A 13404-nucleotide genomic window follows, 5' to 3' on the forward strand; every position below is an offset into this window, starting at 1 on the left:
ATCCCTAGTGGAGCCTCCCCAGGTGATTTAGAACCCTGTAAGATCAGAGTCCTAAACTGTGCAGGAGATGAGGGAGGACGGACCTTCGAGCATTTGCACACACACACCCCAATGTTAGTTTTACACATCAATAGACGTGGGTGGCGCTGTGGGTAAAAGCCTCAGCGCCTAGGGCTTGCCGATCGAAAGGTCGCAGTTCGAATCCCCGCGGCGGGGTGCGCTCCCGTTGCTCAGTCCCAGCGCCTGCCAACCTAGCAGTTCGAAAGCACCCCCAGGTACAAGTAGATAAATAGGGACCGCTTACTGGTGGGAAGGTAAACGGCGTTTCCGTGTGCTGCACTGGCTCGCCAGATGCAGCTTTGTCACGCTGGCCACGTGACCCGGAAGTGTCTTCGGACAGCGCTGGCCCCCGGCCTCTTAAGTGAGATGGGCGCACAACCCCAGAGTCTGTCAAGACTGGCCCGTACGGGCAGGGGTACCTTTACCTTTACCTTAGACTTCCTGATCACTGTAATCCATGCGCTGGTAACTCTGAGGCTAGATTACTGCAAAGCGTTGTATGTGGGGCTGCCCTTGGGCCTCGTTCAGAAGCTCCAGGTAGTGCAGAATGCTGTGGCCAGAGCACTGGTGGGAGCTTTTTGTTGAAAACATGTGTCACCATTGTTAAAACAGCTGCATGAGCTGCCCGTCTAATACTGAGCCACATTCAGTCTTCTTGTATTAATTTACAAAGCCCTGAACATCTTAGGTTCAGGATACCACAAGGATTGCCTGAACCCTTGTATCCCACCACAATCATCTACAGGAACATCTCTGACCATTCCCAGAGTTGGTGGGGCTCAACAACAGGAAACAGGTCCTTTAGTGTCATCAGTCCAGCACTGCCAATAGAGATTCAGCAGGTGCCTTTTGTACTTTCAAATGCCTGCTAAGAACTTTTCTATTCCATCAGGCCTATACAGGCAATTCAGAGTACCTCATCCTTCACACCAGTCTACAGATGTTTGCTTTTAATTTGTTTGCTTTTAACCTACTTTTAATTTTTTATTATTTTACTGGATGTTTTTAAATACATTGCTGTAAACTGCTGTGGTATATTTCTATGCTACAGTGGTATATAAATATTAGAAAGAAAGAAAGAAAGAAAGAAAGAAAGAAAGAAAGAAAGAAAGAAAGAAGGAAGGAAGGAAGGAAGGAAGGAAGGAAGGAAGGAAGGAAGGAAGGAAGGAAGGAAGGAAGGAAGGAAGGAAGGGAGGGAGGGAGCTAAGAACCCATTCCTGAGATCTAGTGTGTTCTCAAAGTCATCCAGCCCCGGTTTCTGTTTTGTTTCTTAACTTGAGCACTTGTTCCATCTCGTCCTCAGGCATCAGACTGAAGCTTTATTCATGATGTGCTAGTTTTCCAGGTGTCTTTTGAGGGGGTGGGGTATTCAAATATGGTATATTCTTCTACACCTGCAAAGGTCTAGGGAGAAGTAGGAGGGTTATCTCTTGTTTTTGCTAATTGTGTAAACTGGAATGAAGATCCATCTACTTTCAGGGCAAAACTGCAGGTCACATGAAGTGTACCATCTAATGGAACTGTAGTATTTAGAGACTGCTGTGTTTTTGTTTGTTTTTCTTTTTGTTTCCTTTCCTTTCCCTTTCCTTCTTTGGATGTTGCTATGGCCTTTAGCTAGCGCAATAAAATCCAATAAAAATTTTAAATACGCAACTTCTATGATGGAGAGAAGAATTGGGACCGGTGCATGGGTTGGTGCATTAACCCCTCCCTCCCCTGCCAAAGTTTTTACAAATCTTGCCGTCCCCCTGCAGCTACATATTGCAACAACAGCAGCTTCCTTCCTGGTGCAAGTAAGTCATGGGCTTTTGTCAGGCATGTGGCAGAGTTCAAGTCCCTCCATGCCCACCAGGGCCCCAGTTCTCATCTGGGCAACTACTGAGTTGTATAGGGAAGCTTTTTAAGATTTAATGTTTTACTATGTTTTTATATATGCCGGAAGCCGCCCAGAGTGGCTGGGGCAACCCAGTCAGATGGGCAGGGTACAAATAACAAATTATTGTTATTACAGTACTAAGAAAGATGTACAAAAGGGTAAAATGTTTAATGCCTCATGCAGTTTGACCCTCAGGCAGACACTGCCATCAAATTCCAGTGGATAGTGGGTGGACCTAGCCAGATGGGTGGGGTATAAATAAATAAACTATTATTATTATTATTATTATTATTATTATTATTATTATTATTATTATTAAATTAACAGCTGACTCTAGCATCTTCTTGACAGTCTTTTTTTTAAAAAAGGTATTTATTAAAGTTTCAAAAAAGTTATATAAAATAAAAAAGAACAAAAATACAAACACAGACAACAACAAGTATAATTTCGATCCCTTATTTTCTTAATTCCTTACTTTCCCGACCTCCTCATACCTCCCCTTTCTGTATTCCAGTTTCTAGTTATTTAATTCAGCAAATCCCCCCCATAATTTCTATTGATTTTCAACATTTCTTTTCTTAATTACATAATCATTACAGCTAGAAACCACTTAATTTCTAAACCAACATCGTTCTAACATTCAATAATTTTACAATGTTTCTTAAGATAGTCCTTAAATTTCTTCCAATCTTCCTCCGCCGTCTCTCTTCCCTGGTCTCGGGTTCTGCCGGTCATTTCTGCCAGTCCCATATAGTCTATCACCTTCATCTGCCATTCTTCCATGGTGGGTAGATCTTCTGTCTTCCAGGGGAACCTGGCATGTCACAGCCATTTACGTGTTACAAAATATTTGCATCTTTGTGGAAGGATGCGGATTTTGGTGGGCTGGGAGGTCTGACTCCTGTGTGCTTCCTCCTGACCCAACTTTGCCCAACATGGAACCTTCCAGATGATTTGGACTACAACTCACATCAGCCCCAGGCAGCATAGATGCTGTGGGGTTGTATTCCAAAAAATCTGGGGGGCACCATGTTGGGAAGGGGGTCTCCTTCTAACACACTGCTAACTTTTGCACTGGCTTTGAAGCTCTTTGACGACTTCCCCTTATATCTCCTACTCTAGGAATTTTGGCTTTGCTAGCATAGCCTTAGGAGCTGCTTCTGAAAGACCCAGAACTTTGATCAACATCAAGAACCTGGCACTGAGGGATGACAATCTGAAACCAACTGGGGTATGTCAGGAAAGGGGAGTCTGTGTGTGAATGATGAGGGGATCTGGGTGTCCATCTGAGAGGTAGTGAGAGGCAGTGGGCCCAGGACAAGATTACATTGAGTTCCCTCTAGATCAGCCTTCCTCAACCTTCTGCCATCCAGATGTTCCGTACTCCAGCACCTATCATCCCTGAATCGGCTATGTTGACAAGGGCTGATAGGAATTGGCTGCACATCTGGAAGACAAACAAATAGGAAAATACTGCTCTAGATTGCTAGATTTTGAACAATGCTGATGTGGCTTGCCTCCCCTCTAGGGTTCCCTGCTGTGGTGTTGCTTTTCCATAATTATTTGGAAGTAGAATTAACAGGGTGCTTTTAAATAGCCTTAGAAGGGACCTTTGCTGAAGTGGACTTATTTAGAAGTTTGTAAACACTGGTCATGAAGAAGGACATGGCACTGAAAGATAGCATTAGATTGTCCAGCAATGCTCTTCCCATAACTTAAATCTTCCTATAATATTTAGTCACAAGTCTATTCAGCAATAGTCCATTCCATGTTGATTTAAAATGTCCTCTTTGTAGGCCCAACTTTTTAATTGAACAGAAAGGATTAAAAAGGCCGGAAAGTGCACACAGGAAGGTTTATTAAAGGCACGGGAGTCCCAAGACACCTATACAGGACAGGACAGTGCTGCAATTTCTTATTATTGCACACACACAAAAACCACAAATTGGGTCTATAAAGGTAGGATAAGTAGAATAAAAACACTGAAACGCAATTCTGTGGTGATGGGATCCGTATTATCCATAAATTTAAGTGAGTGAAGGATGGCAGTCCCAGAGTAAAAGGCTAAAAGCAGCCATAGACCCAGTTGTGAAAGAGCCTCAGTGCTTGTCAGCCATCCCAGCAACTTTTCTGGCAATGGCCAAAATAGTGACAGGCCGGAGCAAGTGTGGCTGGAGAAAAAGAGCAGAAGGCAGTCTTGCAGATAAATCCACAAAATTAATAGCCCTCTAAGTAATTCTAAAGGCAATCAAAACTCACAATGTGGAAGATATTTGAGGCACACCAGTAGCCTGGAAGAAATTAAGAAGATGCTGACATTCATCTGACGTACAGAAAATTCTCGTCTGGTTGCCCAGAGAAAACCCTTCCTTACCATGAGTGAATAGCTATATAGCAGCCTGCATAGATAAGCTAAAATAATTATTTCTAAAGGAAAATGTAACATTCAGAGAAGAATCCACAAATATTTCTTAGGGGGCCTGGTATCTACAGTGTGGGTGCACACTGGCTAAAGCAGACATAAGAAGATGAGACAAAAAAAATTCCTTCCACTGGAAGAAATTTTTTTTGTTTTGACTATGGCAGACCAACACGGCTACCTATCTGTAATAAGAAGATGAGGATTCTTATATCCATACTGTTAAAAACTTGCCCAGTGATTTCTGCAGTTCAGGCTGTTGTTCTAGGGATGTGAGCAGGCCAGGCTGCCTTCTTTAGGTTTCAGGTGGGGTTTGCTTAGGAACCCCTTATTGTTTTCACTTTAGCTGCTTGCAAACTAATACACATTCATGTGACTCAACATTTCAGTGTACCATCACTGTGAAGATCTGCTTTTCCCCTGCAGAACCTGCAACAGATCTGCCATCAAAAAAACATGATTTCAGGAAATTTAGTAAGTATGCAGTTGGCTTGGGGACTGATGCCCACCTAGTATTGCTTACCAGCCCACAAGCTTGGCTCCTCATTCCATGATGGGCCTCTAAATACTGAACCAGAGAGTTCAGCTGCCAACCATGAGAAAGTCATCATTTCTAAGATGATTTTGATGAAGCAATGAAATCTTAACACCTCATTAGCTTCCTAAGGAAATTTATATTTTCAGTCTATTTGATTTTTTTCCCTATAAGGCTTGTGTTTTTATGTACAATTGCTGTGCCTTTGTATTATTATTTCTATCAATTATATTGCTCAAAGATTATATTGCTCACCTTCTTATGCCCCTTACGGGTCCCATTGACCTTGTCTGCGTTTTTCATACATAAGTCTGCACATTCCATGTGTGTGCAGCAGACTGCGCTGCAATGTAAGCAACACCACCTTCACTCCTGTGTGTTTGAACCACACATTAGCCCCAGGAGGTCCCCAGGAGGAAATATTTCTGTTTGCCTTTGATTAATTCTTGTATCATTTCAGAGATTCTGTGCATGATATTGCTTCAAATATTTAGGGGGGAAAGCTATGGAAACAATAGACGTTACAGCACTGTTATTTCTGGTCTTCACCAGTTTGCTGCCCCATCTTTGCAAAGGATTCTGAAACGGAAGAACTGGTTCCAAAGGAAACAGATATCCAAGAGGCAACACCAATGCCCACACCCAAGAAAGTATTGGTTGACAAGAAGCAAGTCTTTCAGGTAAGGTGGTCCAGTTGCTGAGGTCAAAATGTAGGAACAATCATTGTTTTAAGACATCTGATGCCATCCTGATGCCATCCAGTTGCAGCCATACTGGCTGGGATTAATGGGAGATCAGGTGCAACAACATCTGGATGATGCCTAGTTAGTCTCCTCTTTCTATCTCAACTATTTTCCCTTGGATGTAACTCACTGGTAAAGATATCGGAGAATTGCAACAAAAATGGAAGTGGGACCATAAATTGTCAGTGTTCACTTATTTGTCCCATATCTGGGACATACCGGTAAATCAATCTAGTAAATACAATCAGTATTTGCTTTTGCTTTCAGTCCACCAATGATACATCATTGATTACGTTTCTTCCCCATTTGCACTACATATCCTTTGCATCAGAATGAATAGGGGGTAATAATGTGGTGACAATGCAATTTAGTTAATTAATTATGTAGATTACATTTGTTATGTAATTTCACTGCAGTGGACAGTGAGAGAAGTAATGCAGGCTTGGGCAGAAGATGAACTGCAGTGGAACAGTGTCGCGTGTGACATATACATGGCGAACCAGAAAATGCTGCCTTCTTCCATTCCTACCCACTGGCTTACATCCTGGAGTCTGAGCTCCACTATCTATTGTCACCTTCACCTCTTTGTTCTCTTATTTTGGCCCTTTCTCCAAACATGTCTCCATTCTGGGTGTTGCTCAGCTGCCTGTTGGCCATAGACTATGACAACAGATCACAGATGCTTTCAGAGTGTGGCCAATATGTTGTCTCTCTCCTTCTAGGTGCGAGTTGGAATAATAGAGTGCCGGCAGCTGCAAGAAAACAACATCAAGCCGGTGGTCAAAGTCTCTATTGGAGATTACGTGTTCAGGACGAGAATTAAATTTGGGATCAGCCCCTACTACAATGAGGTTGGTATTCTGTGAGCTTTCGGGTGGCATGCACAAACACTGTCCTTGGCTGACAGGGGCTTTCCTGTCTGGGGCTCAAATGAAAAAGTCATTGTACAGTAGCAGGACCTTAGGACTTGAAGGTGCTGGCTTGCTAAGAGGAATATTTGGAAAGGCACTATGAACCGCCTGCTTGGAAAGGCACTATGAACACACTATGAGGCTGTTTGCAGTCATTTCTGCAATGTTGGGGAACCTGTGGTCCTCAAGACATTGCTGGACTCTGTCCCTCGTTAGCCCAAACCAGCATGGTCTATGCTCAGAGATGATGGGAGATGTAATCCAACAACATCTGGGGGACAACATGTTTGCTACCCCTGCTGTAGAGGGTAAGAGGAACAGCTTTCCTCCTATCTACAGTCCAGCAGCAATAGCTCAATAACTATACAAATCGAGTGGAGGAAGCCAGTTGGACAGAGGAAAGCTACTTTCCTGGTCCAATATAAGTAAATGGTGTTATTGTCCAGACCATAGTCAACTGCAATCCAAAGAAAATGAAAGAGAGCCTATAGCTCATTGGTAAAGCAACAAAGGAAGTGATCTTATATCACGTCAGCCCATTGGTCCACCTAGCTCAGTAATGTCAACACTGACTGGCAGCAGCTCTCCAATCTTTCCCGTCCATACCTAGATATGCCAAGGATTGAACCTGGGATTTTTTGCACTCATAACATTCTCTGTCACTGAGCTTAAGGATAAAATTAATAATAATAATAATAATAATAATAATAATAATAATAATAATAATAATATAAAAAAATAATTTAATATTTATAATCTGGGTGGCTTCAAACACACATTTAAAATAAATAAATAATAAAACATCAAACATTAATATTAACAACCTGTTCATGCAGATATCCAATCCAAACTGGTGTGTTCAGTTAAATAGATTCCCCCCTCCTCCATTTAAATAACAGACAGGAAAAACCCTTTCTTGCCTGGGATAGACAGGTCAATGGTTTGGTTCAGCATAAGGCAACTACATTTGTCCAAAATGATTAGATATAATCGGGAGACTAACCAATTAACCTTCAGTCGCTCAAGCACTTGGGACCAGTTGGAACTGATGAAAAAAAAAATCTATCTGGGGATGTGAGAGTTAAATGCTCACACCTTTGCTTTTGGGGACTGTTTTGATTTTGATATGCTTCTGTAAAGGAGAAGTTTTTTAAATAATAAAATATTAACATAAGAACATAGGACTAATCTTCTGGGTCAGGCCATTGGCCCATCTAATCCATCATCCTGTTCTCACAGTGGCGAACGAGGGAGCAGAACTTGAGCACAAGAGTAGCGCTCTCCCCTCCCATGGTTTCCAGCAAGTGGTATTGCTGCCTACAGCTGTGGAGGTGGAATAAAGCCGTCATGACTAGGAGCCATGGACAGCCCTCTCCTCCTCCATGGATTTTTCTAATTCTCTTTTAAAGCCATCCAAGCTGGTGGCCATCACTGCCTCCTGGAAAGCAAGCTCCATGGCTTGACTGAACACAGCATCTCCTTCTAACAATATTCTATTTTCTTTATCAGCACGTAAAACAACTGTTTTGGAGGGGATTCAACAACAAGCACGATGGTGGTATCATCTTTATGGTCCTTTTTTGCACCTGCTGAAGACAAGTCTATTCACCCAGACCTTTTAAAAGACATACATTTTACCTCTGGGCCACTCTATTTATAACTGAGTTTTAAATTGTGCTTCTGTGTTTTGTTTTTCTTCTTGTTTTATTAGGTTTGTTTGGGTTTGCTTCCTGTGAGTACCCAGAGAACTCTTGTTATAGTGTAGCTGCATAAAAGTAGAAAGTAAATACATGAATGATTACTCAGGTAGAAAGCCCTTTAATGGGTTTGAAGCTGTAACAAGGACTTTACAATATTGCCTCTGCTGCAAGGTTGTCATCTTACTGCAGCCATAGGCAACCTCGGCCCGCCAGATGTTTTGGGACTACAATTCCCATTATCCCTGACCACTAGTCCTGTTACCTAGGGAAACATCTGGTGGGCTGAGGTTGCCTATGCCTGTCTTACTGAAACCTGGGTACCTCTCTTCTTCATTTACATTTGTTTGATTTTCCTTAGACATTCGTTCAGACTTTTGATGAGAGACCTATGCAACTATTTGAGCAGTTCATTGACATCCAGGTGAGAAAGCGACATCTGGTCCTTCCTTTTCAACAGAATCCCATGTCCTCAAGAGTAGCCCATGTGGTGCTCTCCAAAGGCTGCCAGGCTCCAGCTCCTAGCAGCCCCCAAAGTCTGGCACGATAGGAGTTGGATTCCAGCAACCTCTGGAGGACAAAAGGTTAGACACGTCTTGCGATTGCATTACCTTGTGATTCTTGTAAAGAAGCAGCAAATTGGGTTGTCGGCAACTGGGGCCACATTAGCACCATAAATTTGAAGCACTATCGTGTCACTTTAAACAGCCCCAAAGAATCCTGGGAGCTGTAGTTTGCTAAGGACACTGAGAGTTATTGGGAGACTCCTGTTCCCCTCACAAAGCTACCATTCCCAGAGTGCTTTAACAATCAATCCCTCTTCACAGGGAACTCTGAGAATTGTAGCTCTGGCAGGCTTCATTCGGACTCAGGGCTGATAACCTGGGGAGCAGAACTGGCAATTTTGTAAAGGAAGAAGCAGGCCAGACGTAAAGTGACTTCTAGTCCAGAATCTTCAGAGAGTCTTAGTGGAACAAGGAGGCAGAAGGAGCCGTAGCAGAAACTGAGGAGTGGATACAAAAACAAACACAGAGATTCCCAAGCATATAGGAACAAGGCCATCCCACCACCGTCCCCAGCAAGTAGCTAGAACCTTGTCCTCCATCCACATCCTCAGCTAACCACTGCAAGGTCCCAGGGTCATTCATCGCAGCTCCAAGGAACCTGGCCAGGTGAGAGGTTGCATGAGCTGCTTCTGAGACGTTGCAGGCTGTGGGCACTCTTTGCCACTCCCCAGCCACGCTTCCTTCTCACAAGAGGTCACAACACCTAAAAGGCCACAAATGACTGTTAAGCAATTAGGTTGTTCCACTCAGAGTAGACCCATTGGAATTCCTTCACTTGTTAGGCCACATTCGCACCATACATTTAAAGCACTACAATACCACTTTAAACAGTCCTGACTTTCCCCAAAGGGTTCTGGGAGCTGTACCATTAAGGGTGCCATTAAGAAGGCCCCTCTCCCCTTCACAGAGCTATAATTCCCAGATTTCTCTGAGGAGAGGGATTGTTAAACCACTGTAGGAACTGTAGCTTTAGGAGGGGAATGGGGGTCTCCTAACAACTCTTGGCACTCTTAACAAACTACAGCTCCCAGAACCCTTTGGGAAGCCAGGACTGTTTAAAGTGGTATCATGGCACTTTATTATGTAGCTGTGGGCTGAGAGAGCTAGCAGGGCAAAAGCAGGAGACACCCATTCCTGGGAATGAGGCCTAAGAAGATGCCATCAGGCAGGGGAACCAGAAATAAGGATAGAAAACCAACGCACCATTGCCCAAGTGAAGTCCAAGCTTGACCCTGACACTTTTTGTTAGCTCTTTCAAATCAGGAACATAGGAAGTTGTCTTGTATCAAATCAGGCTGCTGGTGTATTTGTTATACACTGGCTGGCAGCAGCTCTCCAGGGTTTCAAACAGATGTCTTTCTCAGCTTTACCTGGAGTTTCCTGAACCTGGGACTTTCAGCAGGCAAAGCAGGTAGTCTCCCTCTGGACTGCGGCCCTTTCCCCGCCTAGCCTGACGGTAGGCAAGTGTGGTGTGTACACCAGAAGAAGTGGTGTGGGCTGGTGGCTCTTGAGTCACCTTCCTCCAGCTTCCATTGATTATGTTTTCCATTCTTCCGCACCCTCTGCGCAGACAGTTGGTTGTTGCTGGGTTGCCTGTTTTGAATTTTAAACTCTTAAATCTATTCCTTTTCCGCAGAGATACAAAAGAAGCCTCAATGCAAGTGGTAAAAGGATAACGCAGCTGCTAAATGTATCTCACTTAGACTAGGGGCAACCCATGTGGTGTGGTGCCCTCCATATGTTTTGGGTGAAGGTGCATTGCCCAGTCCAGTACCAGCAGAGTATTCAGGGCACCCCATTAGAGGGTGGAAGTCTCTGTCCAGAAGCCAAGCATGGGTCAGGCGGGCCTTAGAGCTTCCAGCAAATGGCCTTAGCATGGCCACCTCAGTAGCTTGGTGTCTTGGAGAGGCCAAAGTCCTTGGCATAACCCTGAAAATGTTTCAGCCCTCCGGCAGGAGGCTAAAACAAATATACACCCGATGCCTGAGCCAAAATTCCACCTACTTCTGTAGTCAATAAAGCTGTGGCCATTTTTAATCCAGATTGTTGTCTGGTTGAGTTTATTTTATCACTCCTTGTTTTAGTCACTGCCTGGGGGAGAGTGGAGTTGCGACTGAGGCCACAATTGCCTCTTACTCAGACCAGACACAACCAGTGTGGTGGGGGGCCCCTCCACATACAGTATTTTGGAATTCAGCTCCCATCAGCTGAATCAGTGATCAAGGATGATAGGAATTGTAGTCCTCAACATCTGGAGGCACTGCATTGCCAACCCCTATACTAGACGAACAAGGCAGCTTTGTGGGAATTTATGTGTGTTTCTTTTTTAGGTGCTGAACTCCAAGGCAATACGGGCCGATTCCCTCATTGGGGTCTTCAGGGTGAGCGGATGCAATTTTGGCTGATATCTACAGAGAGGCAGAAATCAAGAGGTGCCTCCTTGCTGGTGATGCTCAGTGGGCCTGAACTCAGGACTGGGCCTTGAGCTGCCCTGGGCTGGCCCCCAAGACAAGGGAAAGAGTCTTTTTTAGAAGTTCTGATCTCTCAGCCAAGCTTTTGACATTCATTCATTCATTCATTCATTCATTCATTCATTGTTTGTTTGTTTGTTTGTTGTTTTACCACTGGTAGCACTCAACATCTGACAACATCCAACACTTAAACAGGCTCTATTTATGGCAGCTAATTACATTAGAGCAACAACTACTAAATGCAATGTTGTATCAGGGTAACGTTTGCCTATAAAGGCATACATCAGTGAAAATGCCATACAAAAATGCATTACCATAGGGGAGAGTGCTTGCAAACATGTCTATATTTGTCAAAACTGCATTTAAGAATTAGGGGAAATTCACACTGAGAAAACCAAATTGCTGCAGAAATGGGAAGAACTGAATTTAAGATTGGAAAAAGGAGAAACTTAGAAAACCAGAATTTGTAAATCCCTAGTCCCAGCTCATACCTTGGGTTGGTTTCCTTGGAGTGAAGGCCACGGAAGGCTGATGGTGATTTCTGTGGTAGAAGGTTTATAAACACAGGCTGAGCATGTTCTGGAAGGTTTACAGCATTAATCTTTCAGCTGATCATCTCTTCCTCCTACTTTAGGTTCCTGGGGTGGGTCACCAAAGCCATAGCTTTGGATTCTTGCAGAGAGCAAGTCAGGCCTCTGTGTCTCTTCTGCAGCTCCAGCCCCCAGACGGCCATTCTCCTGTGTCCTTTTCCACACAGAGATATCTTGAAGACATCCCCTTTAGCCAGGGAGAGGGAGGGAGACACACCCTCTTCCACTGACCGCCCAGAAGAGCCTCCAGAGATTTAGAGTTTCTGTGACAACATATTAGCATACATTACAATACAGATACTTAAAAGACCTGCCTATGCTATTTCCTTAATAAAGAAGCATTTGACCATTTTAGCAATCTCCCCTATTCCTGTGGAAGCCCATTTTAGTTATAAAATCACAGGATTGGAAGGGAACCCCACCTCCCGCAAAAAGGAAAAACAACCACAATTTAGTCTAACCACAAACTCTTTGCAATATTCTGAATTGCCCTGAAATTTTCCCACAGCTCAATTTTTCCTTTCCTTGACAATTCCTGTAACTCCTTCTGTTTTTCTCTCTCTGCAGATTGAGATCGGGCTTGTGTATGAATCTCCAGGTACTTTTCTCTTGAGCCAGTGGCGAGTTTGAGGGCTCTTGGGAGGCAGGGTGTCCAAGACCCTTCAGCCACTGTTCCCTTCCTCTGCCCTCCATTGGGCTTTGTGCTCCATCCTCACATCACAAGCTCCATGGATGTTTTTGGTGTCAGATCCTGTTAATTGTCCTACTGGTTGTTTTGTGCTAATATGCTTTTTATATTGTAGTGCATTATATTTGTATTACATATTACAGCTGTTGTGCTACTACTATATTTAAATTGCCTATTTTCTATGTATATTTGTGGGAAATGAAATGTAAACCGGCTATTGTAGGACATGGGATGGTATTACTACGCTATAGAGCCCGTCAGATTTGAGTATATGGTGATGGCAATTGAAGGCAATTGAGAGTGAGAGCTAGTGAGGCAATGTAAGCAATCAGATTAACCTTTTCACAAGGAGTGCCTAAAAGAATTGGGAAAGGAAGCCCTCATCAACAGGGCCAAAACCATTCATGGAAACTTGTGAAAAGTTTCAGCTCAGACCTCAAATTTAGGGCTTGACAGCTTATATTACCTACAGAGTAAGGAAAGAGGGACTCTGACCAGGTCACACAGTTTTATATTGACGTTTGACAAAAAGGAAGCATCCTTGTGATACTGTTACTCATAGCAACTCCCCTGCGAGGACTTTTTAGTTAAGAGAAAAGGTGAGCAAGAGGTGAAATGACAGAGGTGTCTAAAATGATGCCTGGCCTGGAGAAAGTGGGCAGAGAAACGTTTTTCTCCCTCTCTCATAACACCTGAACTCGTGAACAACCAATAATGTTGGAAGATTCAGGACAGATAAAAGAAAGCCCTTCTTCACAAAGCAGTTAAACAGTTCAAATATTGAACTGTGGAACTCACTGCCACAGGAGGCAGTGATGGCCGCCATCGAGGATGGCTTTAAAAAAGGA

General features: G+C 43.6%; 1 protein-coding gene across 1 annotated transcript in view; it reads left to right on the forward strand.

Moving 5' to 3' along the window:
* Positions 1-13404, forward strand: part of FER1L5 (fer-1 like family member 5) — a 103462-nt gene that overhangs the window by 30882 nt on the left and 59176 nt on the right. The window contains exons 6-12 of the mRNA XM_077930949.1: positions 3059-3167; positions 4745-4829; positions 5443-5570; positions 6356-6484; positions 8603-8665; positions 11138-11188; positions 12436-12466. Coding sequence (XP_077787075.1) covers positions 3059-3167; positions 4745-4829; positions 5443-5570; positions 6356-6484; positions 8603-8665; positions 11138-11188; positions 12436-12466 — 596 coding nt within the window. The remainder of the gene's footprint in view (positions 1-3058; positions 3168-4744; positions 4830-5442; positions 5571-6355; positions 6485-8602; positions 8666-11137; positions 11189-12435; positions 12467-13404) is intronic.

Source organism: Podarcis muralis, chromosome 7, assembly GCF_964188315.1.
Source record: "Podarcis muralis chromosome 7, rPodMur119.hap1.1, whole genome shotgun sequence".
NCBI lineage: Eukaryota > Metazoa > Chordata > Lepidosauria > Squamata > Lacertidae > Podarcis > Podarcis muralis.